Raw genomic sequence first — 15,466 nt, 5'->3', positions numbered from 1 at the left:
TCTAACTGATTTTTTTTGCCGTTTAATTCACATTAAGAATGTTTGCAGTTTTTAAAGTTTTCATGTTTAAAAGTATAAAATGCATAAAAGTAACAGGGTATTATGAGCATGCTAGTATAACCCTTTCTTTTCTGAGACAAAGCCTAGCGTCGTGCCTTAGAGTCCGAAAATGGTATTTGAAGCTGAAAAGAACAGCAGAACATTGAACTTATGAGTAAACTTTTAATTAATGTAAAGCATTAACAAGGTAGCATTGGATTTTTTATGTTCTTAATCTTTTTTTTTTGGATGCAGCAGTTAAATCTAAATATCATAATTATTAGCTCTGCATCGATGGTTAAGCATTAAATGAAGTATTTTTTTAAAAAAAAAAGTTTGGAAACACTTTGCCAGGTTTAGTATAAGTGCATTTGATTATAAAAGCTGAATGGCTTAAAATATAGTATTGTTTTGAATTATTGTTCCCTGTTCAGAGATGTAAATACTGATGCTTCAAATTATCGATTAAAGCTGTTTGAGTTCTGATTTGTTGTTGCTACATCTCTGAGGAAGTTAACTAGAAATACCTTTTTACATTAGGAATTACACACATACAATACAAATTCCATTAAATTTGGAGTCGAATACCATTAAAAATTGAAGAGCTTTAACTCCTCTCAGGGGGTTGATTTGTTTTGACCAAGATACTAATATAGACAATGGCTGACAGGTTGAATACAGGTAATAGTTATTTCTCTTACTTTTAATCGCTTTTTCATTAACTAAATATCAAGGGATTTTTTAGATTAGTTTTAGATTTATATTGTTGTTCACTGAGATGAAAAAAAAGTCAATTCCGTGACTAAGTTTAAAGTATATCAGGTTTGGTTGGGTAATGAGTGAATTTATTATCTAATAAAATTACGCGAAATTTTTTTCGAGAATGTTCTAAGAAATCGATTACTTTTAACGGATTCGATATTCTTAATTGTTAACACCAATTTACTTGATGAATAATAAATCAACTAAACTCTTTAATTTAGTAAAGAATGCTTAACACCAAACCCGGTATATGCCGAAAACTGAGCCCGAACATACGGTCATGAACTATGCCGGGTTGTTCCAAGCGCTGAAGGATTTTGGCAAACAAACATTTGCAACTTCCAAATTTAATTTGAACGTTTATTTATTTTTGGAGGGATAAAACTTTAAACAAAAGAAACCAAGTTTAATGACTTCGACGGTCGACGGTCGCCTTTTTAATCTCAAGAGTTTATGTTAAAAAAAAATCGATGTAATCTAAAAACAATCTAGTTGCTATAGGGGAAAATCTATAGCTTGTTTTAAGGGGACCCACGAACCATTGGCGCCTTGAAACATTAGCCATAATTTAGTTTTTTTTATAACCACGTACAATAGAGACACCCTTTGTTGGCTGCTACGGTAAGTCCGTTTTGAAAACATACGTTTCTAAAGTTGGCTGTCGAGTTTCAAATTTGTTTTTAGTTTTAGTTATCACTTTTTTGCTACAAGTTCACCTTTTAGCACTTCGAAAGGTTTACTTCAAAAGATTGCATAATTTAATGTCCCGAGTTCTTCGAAATATTTTATAGCTCATTCTTAGGTATAAGCAGTATATCTGGTCTGTAATTCTTTTTAATGTTTAACTTTTTTTAAATTTGCTTTTGTTTGCAAGTTTATCACTCCAAAACAAAGATAATTAAAAATAAGTAAATTTGGCAATTTTACTTTCTAATGCTGGTAAAATTTAACCAACAATTAACTAATTTAACCAACAATTAACTAATTTAACCAACAATTAACTAATTATGCTGTCGGTTAAAAATAGAAATAGTTAATTGAACTTAGATATATATCTGTTCTGAACAATTTAGGTTATGCAATAAAATAAGTTGGTCATAATTGGTGTAGATCCAAGTTCAATATGAGAAAAGTTTTCGGTTGAAATCTAAATTATGTAGTTTCTACAGTTTTGGAATTTACAAAAGTAGGTCTTAACACCGGTGATTATTCTAAATAATACCGGTGATTATTCTAAATAATTTGTCGAGTTAGTTTTCGAGTAGCAGTAATATAGCGGTTTACGATCAAGTAGTTTTCAAGTGTCCGAATTTGTTTAAAACGAAATAGAAAAGATTGTTGGAGCTTTGAGAACACCTGTTTTTCAAGAGTTTGACTTAGCTTGGTAAAACCGAACTTCACATATGGTTTTACTACTTTTTGATTATCATCACCAATATTTTTGCAACGACTTCTGCTTTTGGATGTCAACCCTTATCTCTTTCCCCCTCACCCTTTCCTTCTTCCCCAAATAACGGTTGACTGTGCAAACTCTTGTACCTGCGTTAGTGAAAAATCATTGCCTACATACCCAAAAGCGCACCAATTGTTTTCTGTTTCTAAAAAAAAATGCATGCACATTATTATACCACATGTCAACCATTAATCGCAATTAGTTTTAGCTAATAACTATGACTATAGTTTGTTACTACATTGGATTATTGTTTGCTAATTTTTTATTACTGATGCCAACTCTCACTTTAAATGGCAAAAAGATGTTGACTGTTTCAGCACTGGTTTACAGATTTTATTTTACCATGAGACACCTTCGAGTTAACCAACCTCAAACTCTGCGATAGCATCCACCACAATGAATACTGCGATATCAATGGTCCCAGATTTAAGGGAAAAATTTGCTGAAGTCTCAGCCCGTCACCGTATTTACGGAGCTTCATTCCACCGCCATAGATATACGGTTCACTTGGTGGTGGCTGACTATTCATTTGGGGGGGAAAGGCACATTTTCTAGTGGCTTCCAATGCTATGCTAGAAGCAAGTTGACAGGTGCGCACAATCTCAAACTGCAAGGTAACATTATTAAGTAAACAGTTTGGTGTTGCACTGCTGTCGGTGTTCATGATTACCTGTGACCGATCAGAGTAAGATAATCTCATACTCAAGTAGATAACCAAATGAGCTGTGACAGAAGGGTTCTCTGCTAATTAAGAAAATTTTCAGGTATACAAAATTGATATTGGTTCTTGCTAAATACTGTGGCGAGGGTGAAATTAAGTCTAGTAGAAGCCGGAGTATTTGAACTGCTCCGGAGCAGAATTAGATTTCCTACCTTAGCTTGATTGTTAAAATCCTGTTGGAACCTTGACATAGTAGCGTTTGTAATTTTATTAGGTGCTTATCTCAAACTCCCCAATAGTTAACATACAAACAAAGGCTCTAAATCTCCTGCCCTACATGCGTACGCCCAGCTTTTCTTCAACACCTCGCCTGAGATGTTAATAAATTTGGCGTTCATATCAGTCCACGTGTGAGCGTTACATTGTACAAGAGCTCTACAGTACCTGGAAAAACAATACAAATCTATTCTAGAGTTTGGGAGCTAATCAAGAGTGTCTGGCCAGGTGGTGTAGGAACGCTAATTTGGTTTTGAGAGAGGGTGATGACTTGACACTCCCTCTTAAAGTCATGCGGAGTCACAATTGATTGCGATAGGCTTACTATACTTTAGTACCATATGTTGAAAGTTTGAAGCCATTTTACCAAGGTGTATTAGAGCTTAAAATTAGTGCTCTAAAAGTTACGAGCAGTTATTTCTACTATGGCTGAAGTTGGTTATGGAATAGAGATGAGATGGTTCTTGATCTTTCACTGTTTTACCAATTAACACCCCTTGAGGGCTAAATCAATGAAACAGAGGAAGCTCAAAAACCATCAAACATTCAAGATAAAAGTCTCAAGAAGCTATTGCTCAGAAGCATAAAATTACGTGGATTAAAGCTAGATCCAGAGAGTATTGTAATTAGTTGGCTAATATATCGAAATGTCTTGTTAAAAACATCAGTAGATCGTACAACACCTCATTGTAGTTTTATACTTGAAAAGTTTGCATGCAAAACATTTGGAGTAAAACTAGAAATGCAAGTACTAGCACGCCAAAGGGGCGCAGTTTTTCTCGCATTAAGAAAGTTTCCGAAAAGTTTTATATAAATTGTGGGAGTAAAGTTTTCAGTGGGTGTAAAACTTAACATTTCAGCTAAAGATATGAATACGGTAGAAATTACAATCAAAAAAGGACCGCTGAACCTCTAAACAGAAAAGCATAGCAAGCAAAAATACAGCGTATAGAAGATATTTCAATAGAAAATATCGATGTAACTAGGGAACATGTTGCAGACAATATATCTACGATTGATCGAGATACTGAGAGTATTGCAAATTCCGAAGAAAGTAAGCTATTAAGACATTGATTAGGAGAATGCAAGAATAAAATATCCGCATTAAAAGATTGCTTAGTGGACTAAAAAGATTTCTTAGTGGATTTAAAGCACTAAAATTAGATTAAATCAAAAAGTGTACCAATTAAGAACTATGTAGGATGATGGGGAGCGTATTAATGAAGTTGTGGGAAAGCAGGAGAAAATGAATATTGAGAAAGTTCATTAATAGAATTAGTGGAGCAAATAGAAAACTAGAAGCATGATGTGTATCGCATTAAAGCATCCAATTGTAACAAGCAAGCATGGTTACACTGTTTCGTCCTTAACGTCACTCCATCATACCGAAGTTTTGATGGAACCGTTTTCCATATCCATTACTGACGTTGTCAAGGAAACTAGAACGAGGTAAAGACGAATCGAGCTTAAAATGTCTAGTCATTTTGTCGTAACTTTCTTTCATATGAACAGAATTTAAAACTTGTTTTGATGAAAATAAAACTTCTTTAATGCAATAAAACAGCTTTTAAGCTGCTAGTGGAAGAGTCGATAAAAAGTCGCCAAACGTTGAGAACATGCTAATTGCTGAAGTGCATTAAACTATAAACATTACATTAAAAAAATTTAATAATGAAATAAAAATAAAAAGTTAGGTTACATTAAAAAAAGTCATCCTCCATTTTAAAGTATTAAACAAGTTATCTGTGTCTGCGACGACATAAAGATATCAGAGTAAAAACTGCAGTTTATTGTGTCACTTTTGAGTCCATTTTCATTAGAAAAAAAATTTCTAAAGAAACTTTTTTATAGAAGTTTTCTATAGAAGTTCGAATATAATTTTATAGGAGTTTTTTATAGACACTTAATACAAAAATGCCTTCAAAATCATTCTTTCCAAAACCATTTTATAAAAAGTTAATCGAACGTGAAGCTAAACATTTCTCTGTACTGAAATACATCTTCTTTAACAAGAACGTCCACACCAAAAATATTTATGCATATACTGCCCATGCTCTGGCCACACTCACTGACCGTCTTTATATAAACAAATACTTTTGTCAAAGCTTGTTGAGGAGTTTGATTAGAACAAAGTTAAATGTGATCACGTGTGGCTATGATGAACTTGAGAAATGACTTAAAAGATCAATGACGTAATGTTGTTTCTCATATTTCAGAATGTCAAAGGTTTTAAAATGTCATTGGTTTATATTAGGACGTAAAGGTTAAAGAACTTGTTTTCAAATATTTTGAAGAAATTTGCTTTTGAAGTCTTTGAGTGGGTGGTTTTTGAGTGTCAACCCTCATCTAAGTACATATGGAAAAAACAAGTTTACAAATTTGACCGACGAAAAATAAACATGTTTTATTGCCTAGGGTTTCTCTAGTAATGCGAAGATGATTTTTTCAACAAAAACGAGTCTCGCGTTCCCCTTTCCCTTTTAATTTGTTTTGCATTTTTTGTGTGTTTTTTTTAAAAATCTTTTTATTTAGAAAAGTCGCAAAAAAATGTGGAACCTCATGAATGAGATCCCCTCTGAACATTAATTAACATTTGATTAACAATTAAGGGCCAGGAGAAAATGATTCGAGACTTAGTTACAATCCAATAGGCTTAAGTGAGACCTAAATAGTCCTTAGACTTTTTAGTACAACTTCATATAATTTTACATTCATACAGTTTTTCATTATAATTTTAAAAAAGAATACAGCATCACACTCATTTAAAAAAAGTCTTCGAAAACAATTTGTCGACGATTCACCTGACATTGATGTCGATCAATCAGGAAGGTCCATTTGGATAGATTTGCCTAGACACCTAGGGAAAAAAAATATGTTCTTCAAACTTGATTAGCTAAAGCCTTCCCTTCCCTACAAAAATAAATTTAATTAAAAAAGTTATTATACCTTTTTTCTGGTATCTTTTGCCGCAAATATTCCCGCTCTAGGCCCGTATTCCGTTCCTAGACATTTCTCTGCAATTTCTTCGAGCCATTCTGGAACATCTTGCTCTGACTAATAATTAAACTTTTGTGTTAAATGCAAACACAAGTCTAAGTGAAATAAGTAAACATAGTAAAATGAGAGATTTTCACAGAAAACTAACAAACTTACCACAGATAAGGTTTTTACTAATCCTCTTGCAATATCATCATCTCGGCCCTCAACAAAGAAGGATATCGACTTTCCTCTGTTACCAGCTCTTCCCGTTCGTCCGACTCTATATATGTAAGTTGATACATCGCGAGGCAAATCGTAATTGATTACGGTTTTCACTTCTTCAATATCTAGACCTCGTGCTGACACGCTTGTGCACACCATTATAGGCTTTATACCAGAGTTAAACTGATGCAATCCGTACTCTCGATCCGTTTGACTTCGATCTCTAAAGTAGTTTTAAAGGATCAGATTTTTGTTAAGACTGCAATGTTTAAAACCCGTCAGTCTTTTGGATTAAAAACGAAGATCTCGTATTTAATCCAAAAAAAAACAAAACAGCAAACTATCTGCTAGTAATCAATACGCCAAACAAAAACGTCATCAACTAGCAACCAAACATGATTAAGAAACACAACTTTTGAAAAATACAATCAATACTTGTGAAATACGGTCACTTGGAAGCCGCATTGGCACAAAAACTTTGACAAACGTCTTGTTTCTTTTTTCGTTTCCACAAATACAATTGTTTTACTCTTTTCTTTTACTTCTTCGACTAAAATGTCAATAAGCATTTTTATCTTTGGCGAATTCTGCTGAACTTTTATCAAACGCTGATCAATCAAACCGGAGGATCCATCAACTTTGCCCACACAGAGAAAAACAAAGTTATTCATAAATTCCTCGAGGATTTGTGTAAATTTTATTCTCTTACTTTTTCTATGTTTATTGTTTACAGCAGCGCGGAGATCGATCACCTCTTCAGGTAACGTAGCACAAAATAAAACCGTCTGTCTTTCTTCTTTAGATGGTAAAAGCTCGTTTATCTCTGTAAGGTCAAAAATGAAGTTACTTCCCAGCATATGGTCTCCCTCATCCAAAACTAATATTTTGATAGTGGATAACAAAGTCTATGGTCAAGTTTAAGTAGATGTTAAATTATTTTAGGAACAACAAACTACGATAAATATATCTTAATTTACTAGTTTAATAATATATAACATTTATTAACAACTTTCAACACAGTTTTAAAATATTATTTTGTTAAAAAAATTCATTCAATTCATACCTTATTCAGTTTAAGTAAATGCAAAACTCGACCCGGTGTACCAACTAGTATGTCGAAGCCAAGATTAACGTCACGTCGGTTTTTTTTTACATTCGTTCCACCGTACACGCAACAACACTTAATACTGGTTTCTTTGGCTAATTGTTTGATGTCTTGATAAATTTGAATTGCAAGCTCACGAGTTGGTGTAAGTATAAGAGCGTAAGGTCCTTCATTTTTGCTTCTTGATAAAATCTTTGCAAAGATTGGTAATAAAAAAGCTGCCTGTAAAGAAACGTTGATGAAAAGCTACTATTTAAAAACTTTGTTAACGTTTCCTTTGTGATTACACAAAATAAAATTTATAAATTTTTTTTTATTGTTCTAATGTTTACCGTTTTCCCTGAGCCTGTTTGAGCACAAGCCACGAGATCTAAATCTGCCATCATGAACGGAATGGCATGTTTTTGAACCGGTGTTGGTTTCTTGTAAAATGACTTATCAATTATCGAAGGAGGTAACTCTTTTAGATCCTGAAAGCTTCCGATTGGATCAGGTAAACGTACATCGTCTGGTTTAGAAATATATACATCTAACTTATTGTAAGTGTGAAAAAACATACCTGGTTGTCGAATATACCTATCGTCTGGTAATGATTTATTGCACTTGCAGTCTCTCATGCATTTAGAACACCGTTCGTGACAAACAAAGCATTTAGTGTCCTTGCAACTTAAATTTGGACATGTCGACAAACTCAATCCTAAAATATTATGCAAAAACGTTCGGTTCTCGTGAGACATATTTTAGTAAACGAGTTTCTCAACGTAAGCAAGAACGCAGTAACATAGCAACACAGGAAGAAAAACATTCCTTTTTCTTTTTCAAATATTCCTGGTGTCTAATTTTAAAAGCATCCTTGAATTTTTCAAGAACTCATTATTTTAAACATCTGTTTAAAAAAAAATTTACAAGCAAGAGGGGGTAAATGTACCTTTAAGAAGGTCAGCTAAATCATTCTCATCCATTGTTCAAGGTTCAACTCTGTGAGACACGTTGATTCTAAAGAAGGAAAAAAATAATGTAAAAAAATCTTAAATCAATCAACAAAATGTTAAAGCTTAATGTTTCTTTTACACTATAAATACATATACAATATACAATATAAATCATATACAATATACAATATACATCATATACAATATGATTATGGGTTACAGTCTTACTGAAAATTCAAATTAAAGAAAACTTATTTGAAAACAATTTGTTTAAACGCGTGGTGTTCATTACAAACCTGAGAGCCAAAACGAAACGCGTCACTGTGTTAAATGATTTAATCACAAGATGTAAGTGATTAACTTTAAATTTGGAGTTTGATTTGAACTTAAAATTTTTGTTTAAAAGTCGAAGACGCGTTGAGAAGCTGGAACTGGAGCAAGACTACTTTTGGATAGCTGATCAATTAATCATTACATTTGAAACTACAGTGTAGAACTTTAGTAAAAGAATTCAGCAAATATAGTCATCATGCACACCGTGTTGATGGCAATATATTATCAACATGTGTATGATCACTTTAGTTAGCACATAAACTAAAAATGTATTTTTTTAGTTCTAACTTTAGAAAGCTATAGTTTTATTTTGTTGTACCAACGCATTCATTTAATATGTATTACTTTTTGACGGTTCATTTTTAAAAACGCTGTCGTTTTTGAGTTTATTAAACAATTTAAAAAATGTCTATTGAAGAAATACAACAAAAATAACAAATTTGTTTATAATGCTGTTAACTAAAAAGGTATTAGAAAATTATTTAGAGTTTTTAAATATTAACGAAGATACCTTTGTTAAATTCATCGAACTGTTACAAAATGATTTTTTAAAATTTTATTGATCAACCAACTTACTTTCTTTCCTCTTCCTCGTCTCTCTTTTCTTAACTAAAACTTAAAAAAATCTTTAATACCAGTTTTAAAGATTAATGATAATAATAAATATTTACATTAAGCGTAAGACAAAATTCTAAGAATTCTAAAACTGTTATAGCCTAAAATGTTATAGCGTAAAATAAAATTCTAAGAATTCCATATCAACGGATTTTCATTGGCTTAAGGATTTCATTCGTTTTAGGGGATAATTTAAACATCTTTGAGATATCGCAAGCTATAGAATTTGATTTACTATGCATTTCAGCTGTTCTTGGATGCAGCAGCTAAATCCAAAAGTCACCTTTTCTAGCTCTGCATCGATGGTTAAGCGTTAAATGAAATTTTTTTAATATTAAATTTAGAAAAACTTTGCCAGATTTAATGTGAATGCATTGGATTATAAAAGCTGAATAGCTTAAGATATAGTGATATTTTGGATTATTGCTCTGTTTAAACAAAACGTGAATACTGATACCTCAAATTATCAATTAAAGCTGTTATAGACCTGATTTGTTGTTGCTACATTTCTGAGGAAGTTTACAAAAATACCTTTTTAATTTAGTAATTACACTACACAAATTCCATTAAATTTGGAGTCGAATACCGTTGAAAATTGAAGAGTTTTAACTCCTTTCAGAGGTTTGATTTGTTTTGACCAAGCTACTAATATACATATTGGCTGACTGAATGAATACAGGTAATAGTTATTTCTCTCCCTTTTAATCGCTTTTTCATCAATCAAATAACAAAGGAATTTTTAGATAAGTTCTTAGATTAATACCGTTGTTCACAGCGATAAATAAGCTAAAAGTTATTTCCGTGATGAAACTCAAAAAATATCAAGGTTGGTTGAATATCAAGTGAACTTATTATCTAATTAAATTACGTGAAATTGTTTTCGAGGATATTCTAAGAAATCAATTATTTTTAACGCATTAAATATTCTTAGTTGTTAACAGCAATTTATTTGATGAATAATAAATCAACAACTAAGGTTTTTAAATAAGGTAAACAAAGTTTAACACTACGGATGCGCAAAACCGAAAACTAAATATGCCGAAAACTAAAAAGAATGTTCGGTCGTGAATTACTTCGTTTCGATTAGATTCATATATGTTTAGAGGATATCTATTTAAAGGAATCATTAAAAATATGTTAATTATAGTAATAACAAAATAATTATAACAACAAATAAAACTATAACTTGATGTAAAAATATACGTTTGACTTTTTTTACATGCAGTTTTTCAATAAACCGTCTACGTCATCATTTCTTAAAATACTATTATATTGAAGCATCTAAAAATACACGGTGCATAGGAGCATGCTCTAAGACCTTGCAACACATCCCCAGAAAGTTTTTTTTTTTGATTATTATCAAAAAACATTTCCTCATTTAAAAAATGTGAAAGACACTTTTTTTTTTTTGTGGGAGCCTAGGATGAAATCACATATTTTAGGGGAGTGCCCTGTAATTTTGTTGTTCAAGATAGGTAGTTAAGAGGATACTGAATTTCCTCTGTTACCAGCTCCTTCCGTTCTGTTATCAGTTCCTTCCGTTCTGTTACTAGCTCCGTTCGTCCGACTCTATATACAGTAGCGTGCAAAAGTTGATAAACAGCTAACTTTTCCAAGCTTTTTCGTCATAGCACATGATATACATGATAAATCCATGATCATATATGCATATACTTTCTTGGCTAATTAAAACTTCAAAAACTCTTTTATCTTTTAAAAAAATTAATGTTAGTAATTAACTAATATTTACTTCGAGTTATCGTAATTTAAAGTTCAAAAACGCAAACGTTGAGCGGAATTTGATTGGCTGAAGCTTTTTATTCGGTTTAGGGGTTGTTTAAATTTATTTGTGATATCTCAAACAAGTTTTGAAACTAACAATCGGCTGGTGCAATAAATATCCTATAAAAGGATGCGATAAATCCTTACAATTATATATTTTTTACTGCCTAATATTAGGCTAAAAGTATTAAATTATCATGGTTTAAAGTGAAATTCTCTGAACCTTAGTTTGATTTTCCTTACTATGGAACTTTAAAAATGAACGCCTTGACGAAAAACTATTTACGTTACACGTAAGTTTTCGTTTCACCGCATAATGCAGCGCCAAGCGGAAATAAGATTTAGGTGTTATTTAAAAAGTTGAAACAAAAATTTATTGGTTGTTGCTGTTTGATTTTTTTCGCAGTCAATTTTTAATTCACATTAACAATGTTTTTTTAAAGTTTTCATATTTAAAAGTATAAAATACATAAAAGTACCAGGGAATTATGAACATGCAAGCAAAACCCCATATTTTCTGAGACACTACTTAGCTTCGGGCCTTAGAGTCCGAAAATATTAATCGAAGCTGAAAAGAACAGCAGAACATTGAAATTATAATTAATGTTCTAGTTAATGTAAAGCATTAACAACGTAACATTTGATCCACTATGCATTTCAGCTTTTCTTGGATGCAGCAGCTAAATCCAAAAGTCACCTTTTCTAGGTCTGCATCGATGGTTAAGCGTTAAATGAAGTTTTTTTTTTAAATTTTGAAACACTTTGCCAGATTTAATGTGATTACATTTGATTATTAAAGCTGAATGGCTTAAGTTGTAGTGATGTTTTGAGTTATTGCTCTGTTTAGATAAACTGTAAATACTGATGCTTCAAATTATTGATTAAAGCTGTTATAGATCTGATTTATTGTTGCTACATCTCTGAGGAAGTTAACAAAAAATACCTTTTTATTTTAGGAATTACGCACATACAATACAAATTCCATTAAATTTGGAGTCGAATACCATTAAAAATTGAAGAGCTTTAACTCCTCTCAGGGGGTTGATTTGTTTTGACCAAGATACTAATATAGACAATGGCTGACAGGATGAATACAGGTAATAGTTATTTCTCTTACTTTTAATCGCTTTTTCATTAACTAAATATCAAGGGATTTTTTAGATTAGTTTTAGATTAATATTGTTGTTCACTGCAATATTAATCTAAAACTAATCTAAATGAACAAAAAGTTAATTCCGTGACTAAATTCATAGTTTATCTGGGTTGGTTGGGTAATGAGTGAATTTATTATCTAATAAAATTACGCGAAATTTTTTTCGAGAATGTTCTAAGAAACTGTATACTTTTAACGGATTCAATACTCTTAATTGTTAACACCAATTTTTACTTGAATAATAAATAACGATGAATAAATCAACAACTAAACTTTTTAAATAAGTTAACAAAGTTTAACTCTTAAATTAAAAGTTGTTAAATTACTCAAAAAAAAGTGTGCAGCTTGAAAAACACCGAAATGGTGTTAATTTACACCGTTTTGGTGTTTTTTTCATGCTGCACACCTTTTCAGTGTTAATTTACATCTGGCTTTATATTATTATTATTATTTATATTTAGATTATAAAGTTAAAAATACACTTAACTTGCATCAAAAAGGTGTGCAGCAGTTTTAAACAACTCACATCTCTAAAAAGTGTAAAACAAAAAGTAACTAATAACAACTTCAGTACATTTGCGTAGCTCATCATCTATTTACATAGCACATAAAATGGTATGTTCTGGTTATGTTCTACTCACTAAAAAAAGAATTCTGTCTTAAAAAGGTCTTTACTGTACAGTTACATACAAAGATTTTGAGTTGATTTGCCTTTATTGATAAAGGAAGATTTTTTTTAAAACACCAACATTTCCCAGAATAATCTTGAACTTGAAGAAAACTACAAGTTAAATGCATAAAAAAAACAACAAAACAGCAATGGGAAGTGCCTAGGGGACTCAATGACGTCTAAACAATGTCCTGAACGTCTCCGGTTATCATACAGAATCCACTTCTCATCAAACGTTACGATTCGATCCAAGAAAGGGTCGTTTTGTTTGTGCAGAAGCAAGGAAAAACAACCCTCAAAACGTGACAACTTCTGCAGATTGTTCAAGTCATGGGCACCCACTTTTCGAGGTGTTTCACCTTTGTGAAACAACTTGATGACTCACTCCCAGCTCTTCCGCGATCCCCCGAACCATTTGGGAAGGGTTGGCTTCCACCAGGGTCCTCAGATCCTCGCCCTGGATTAATGTAGACCGACCACTATGGGGCTCACCATGAAAGCTTAATCCTCTAGAACGAAATTTCGTAAACCAACGCTAAATGGTGCGTTCACTGACACTATTGACCTCAAATGCCTGGACAATTTTTCTAGCCGCCTCGGCAGTAATTTGTCCTAATTTAAACTTATACAAGAAAATTGACCAAAAATCACCCACTGACATTGTATAATATTTGGCTAAAAAAACAGAGAAAATTAAAACGTATATAAAAAATGAATAGCATCATCAGAAAGAGCGTTCAATTTTGCATCAAATATAAAAAAAATATAAAACTTTACTACTGTGTGTGTGTTATATAGAAATATATAACAATTTGTTATATGTTCCTATATAACACACACACTTAATAAAGTTTTTATCTTAAAAGAGTTTTCTATTAGTCATAATTAAATTTTTTATATATTACTTACTTTCACTGAAAAGCTTTTGCAGTGTTTTGCAGGTGACAGGCTCCTCCTAAAGTTCTTTAATTTTTTGTAGGAAACCTAAGCCACATTGAACCATCTCCATTGATGTCTGTGAGGGTAGGATACTGTAAAAGCACTTTACCTAATGCCTTTAGATCTTCAGGGTAAAGATACCTTTTTAGAAAAAATAAATCTTAAAATATTATGGTTTTTTAGAAAATTGGGTTGAAGGAATATGTGGTGATATTTTAGTAGTCAAAGAAACCAATGGTGATGAAGTAGATAAAAATATTGCACTGCATGTGTTTCCAGCCTCAATTGCACTACAAAAAAAAAAAAAGATGCTGAGTTAATAACTAGATTAACATAAAAAGCTAATTATGCAGGAAGAAACTTAGACTCTGATCAAACAAGAACTTCAATTGGGGCTTATAAAAAAACTCCCATTGAGCTCTAACAAACAAAACATAGCCCAAAAATAATTATTCCATTTAATCTAAATTTGTTTTCAAATTACTAAAATTACATTATTGTTTGGATTCCAACGTAATCAGTACTTCCATAAGAGTATTTAGATATATAGAGAATTTCATGTGTAGCAAATTTTGCTAATATACACACAAAAAATGTGCTAAAGTTGCCAAACACAAAAATAAATATACGCAGAGGCTTGGTCGGGAAACGAGAGCGATCGCTCTCGAAAACTTACCACTGAGATAATATTTAGTTGTAAAAAACTGGCCAGATTTTTTTAGTTGTTTTAAGAGCATTTCAAAAAAAAAAAAAAACGCAAAAGATTATTGGACCGATGAGAGACAATTACAAAAAAAAAAAAAAACCAAGCCTGTACACACATACTACTCTTAAGAACAGGAGATAACTTAAGTAAAGTATACTTCTATAAAATTAATATTTTTTTCTGGGTGCTGGATTCCTTTAAGATGAAGGACCCCAGGGCTATATCCTCCTCTCTATACTGAAACTATTTTTCAAAATTTTAGTCAAATTGTAGTCGCCTGTTATCAAATAGAAGTAGCATAAGATTGTGTTCTGGGGATATCAGCTTCACTGAAAAAAATAGCACACAATACAGAAAAAAAAAAAGAATAACATAAACTACCTTTATTTAATATTTAACACAAAGTTTTTGATTTAAAAAACTATAACATTTGTATTAAGGAATGCAGATTTACAAAATCACAACAATTTATAGAAATGAATGCAGCCACCAATTTGGTACAAAATAGAATTATATCTTGCAGATTTAGCAGCAATTGCTTTGGTAATGTTAGGATAGTTAGTGTTAAAGGCTTGCTTAGCAATAAATGGGAGAAAAAACACATCAGTTGCTTTAAGAATAATTTCTTCCTCAACAAAATCAATTCTAGTTCAATCATAAGCAGCCCTTTTCTGAAATTTACATGCCATTGTGTATTGAATATTTTAAAAGTTCTTCAAGTTTGATGCAAATTGCTTCTGCACCTGATAGACTCCTTCAAAACACAAACAAGAAGCTACACTGAGGAGTTCATGCTGCTCAAGAAGATAAGGATTATGTTTTGTGTAATGTTGTTTCGA

General features: G+C 31.7%; 1 protein-coding gene across 1 annotated transcript in view; it reads right to left on the bottom strand.

The window, feature by feature from the left end:
- Positions 1–5,894: 5,894 nt before the first annotated feature.
- Positions 5,895–15,466, bottom strand: part of LOC149877227 (uncharacterized) — a 32,048-nt gene continuing 22,476 nt past the window's right edge. The window contains exons 9-15 of the mRNA XM_090074295.1: positions 8,426–8,459; positions 7,830–8,194; positions 7,456–7,719; positions 6,828–7,297; positions 6,345–6,615; positions 6,138–6,245; positions 5,895–6,048 (exon numbers count right to left, since the gene is read on the bottom strand). Of these exons, the coding sequence (XP_089930421.1) occupies positions 6,013–6,048; positions 6,138–6,245; positions 6,345–6,615; positions 6,828–7,297; positions 7,456–7,719; positions 7,830–8,194; positions 8,426–8,459 (1,548 nt within the window). The 3' untranslated portion in view covers positions 5,895–6,012. The remainder of the gene's footprint in view (positions 6,049–6,137; positions 6,246–6,344; positions 6,616–6,827; positions 7,298–7,455; positions 7,720–7,829; positions 8,195–8,425; positions 8,460–15,466) is intronic.

Source organism: Hydra viridissima, unplaced genomic scaffold (genome assembly GCF_058129835.1).
Source record: "Hydra viridissima isolate aposymbiotic clone 2 unplaced genomic scaffold, HvirCarnegie_v1 scaffold_16, whole genome shotgun sequence".
NCBI lineage: Eukaryota > Metazoa > Cnidaria > Hydrozoa > Anthoathecata > Hydridae > Hydra > Hydra viridissima.
This window is presented reverse-complemented; position numbering and strand designations above follow the sequence as displayed.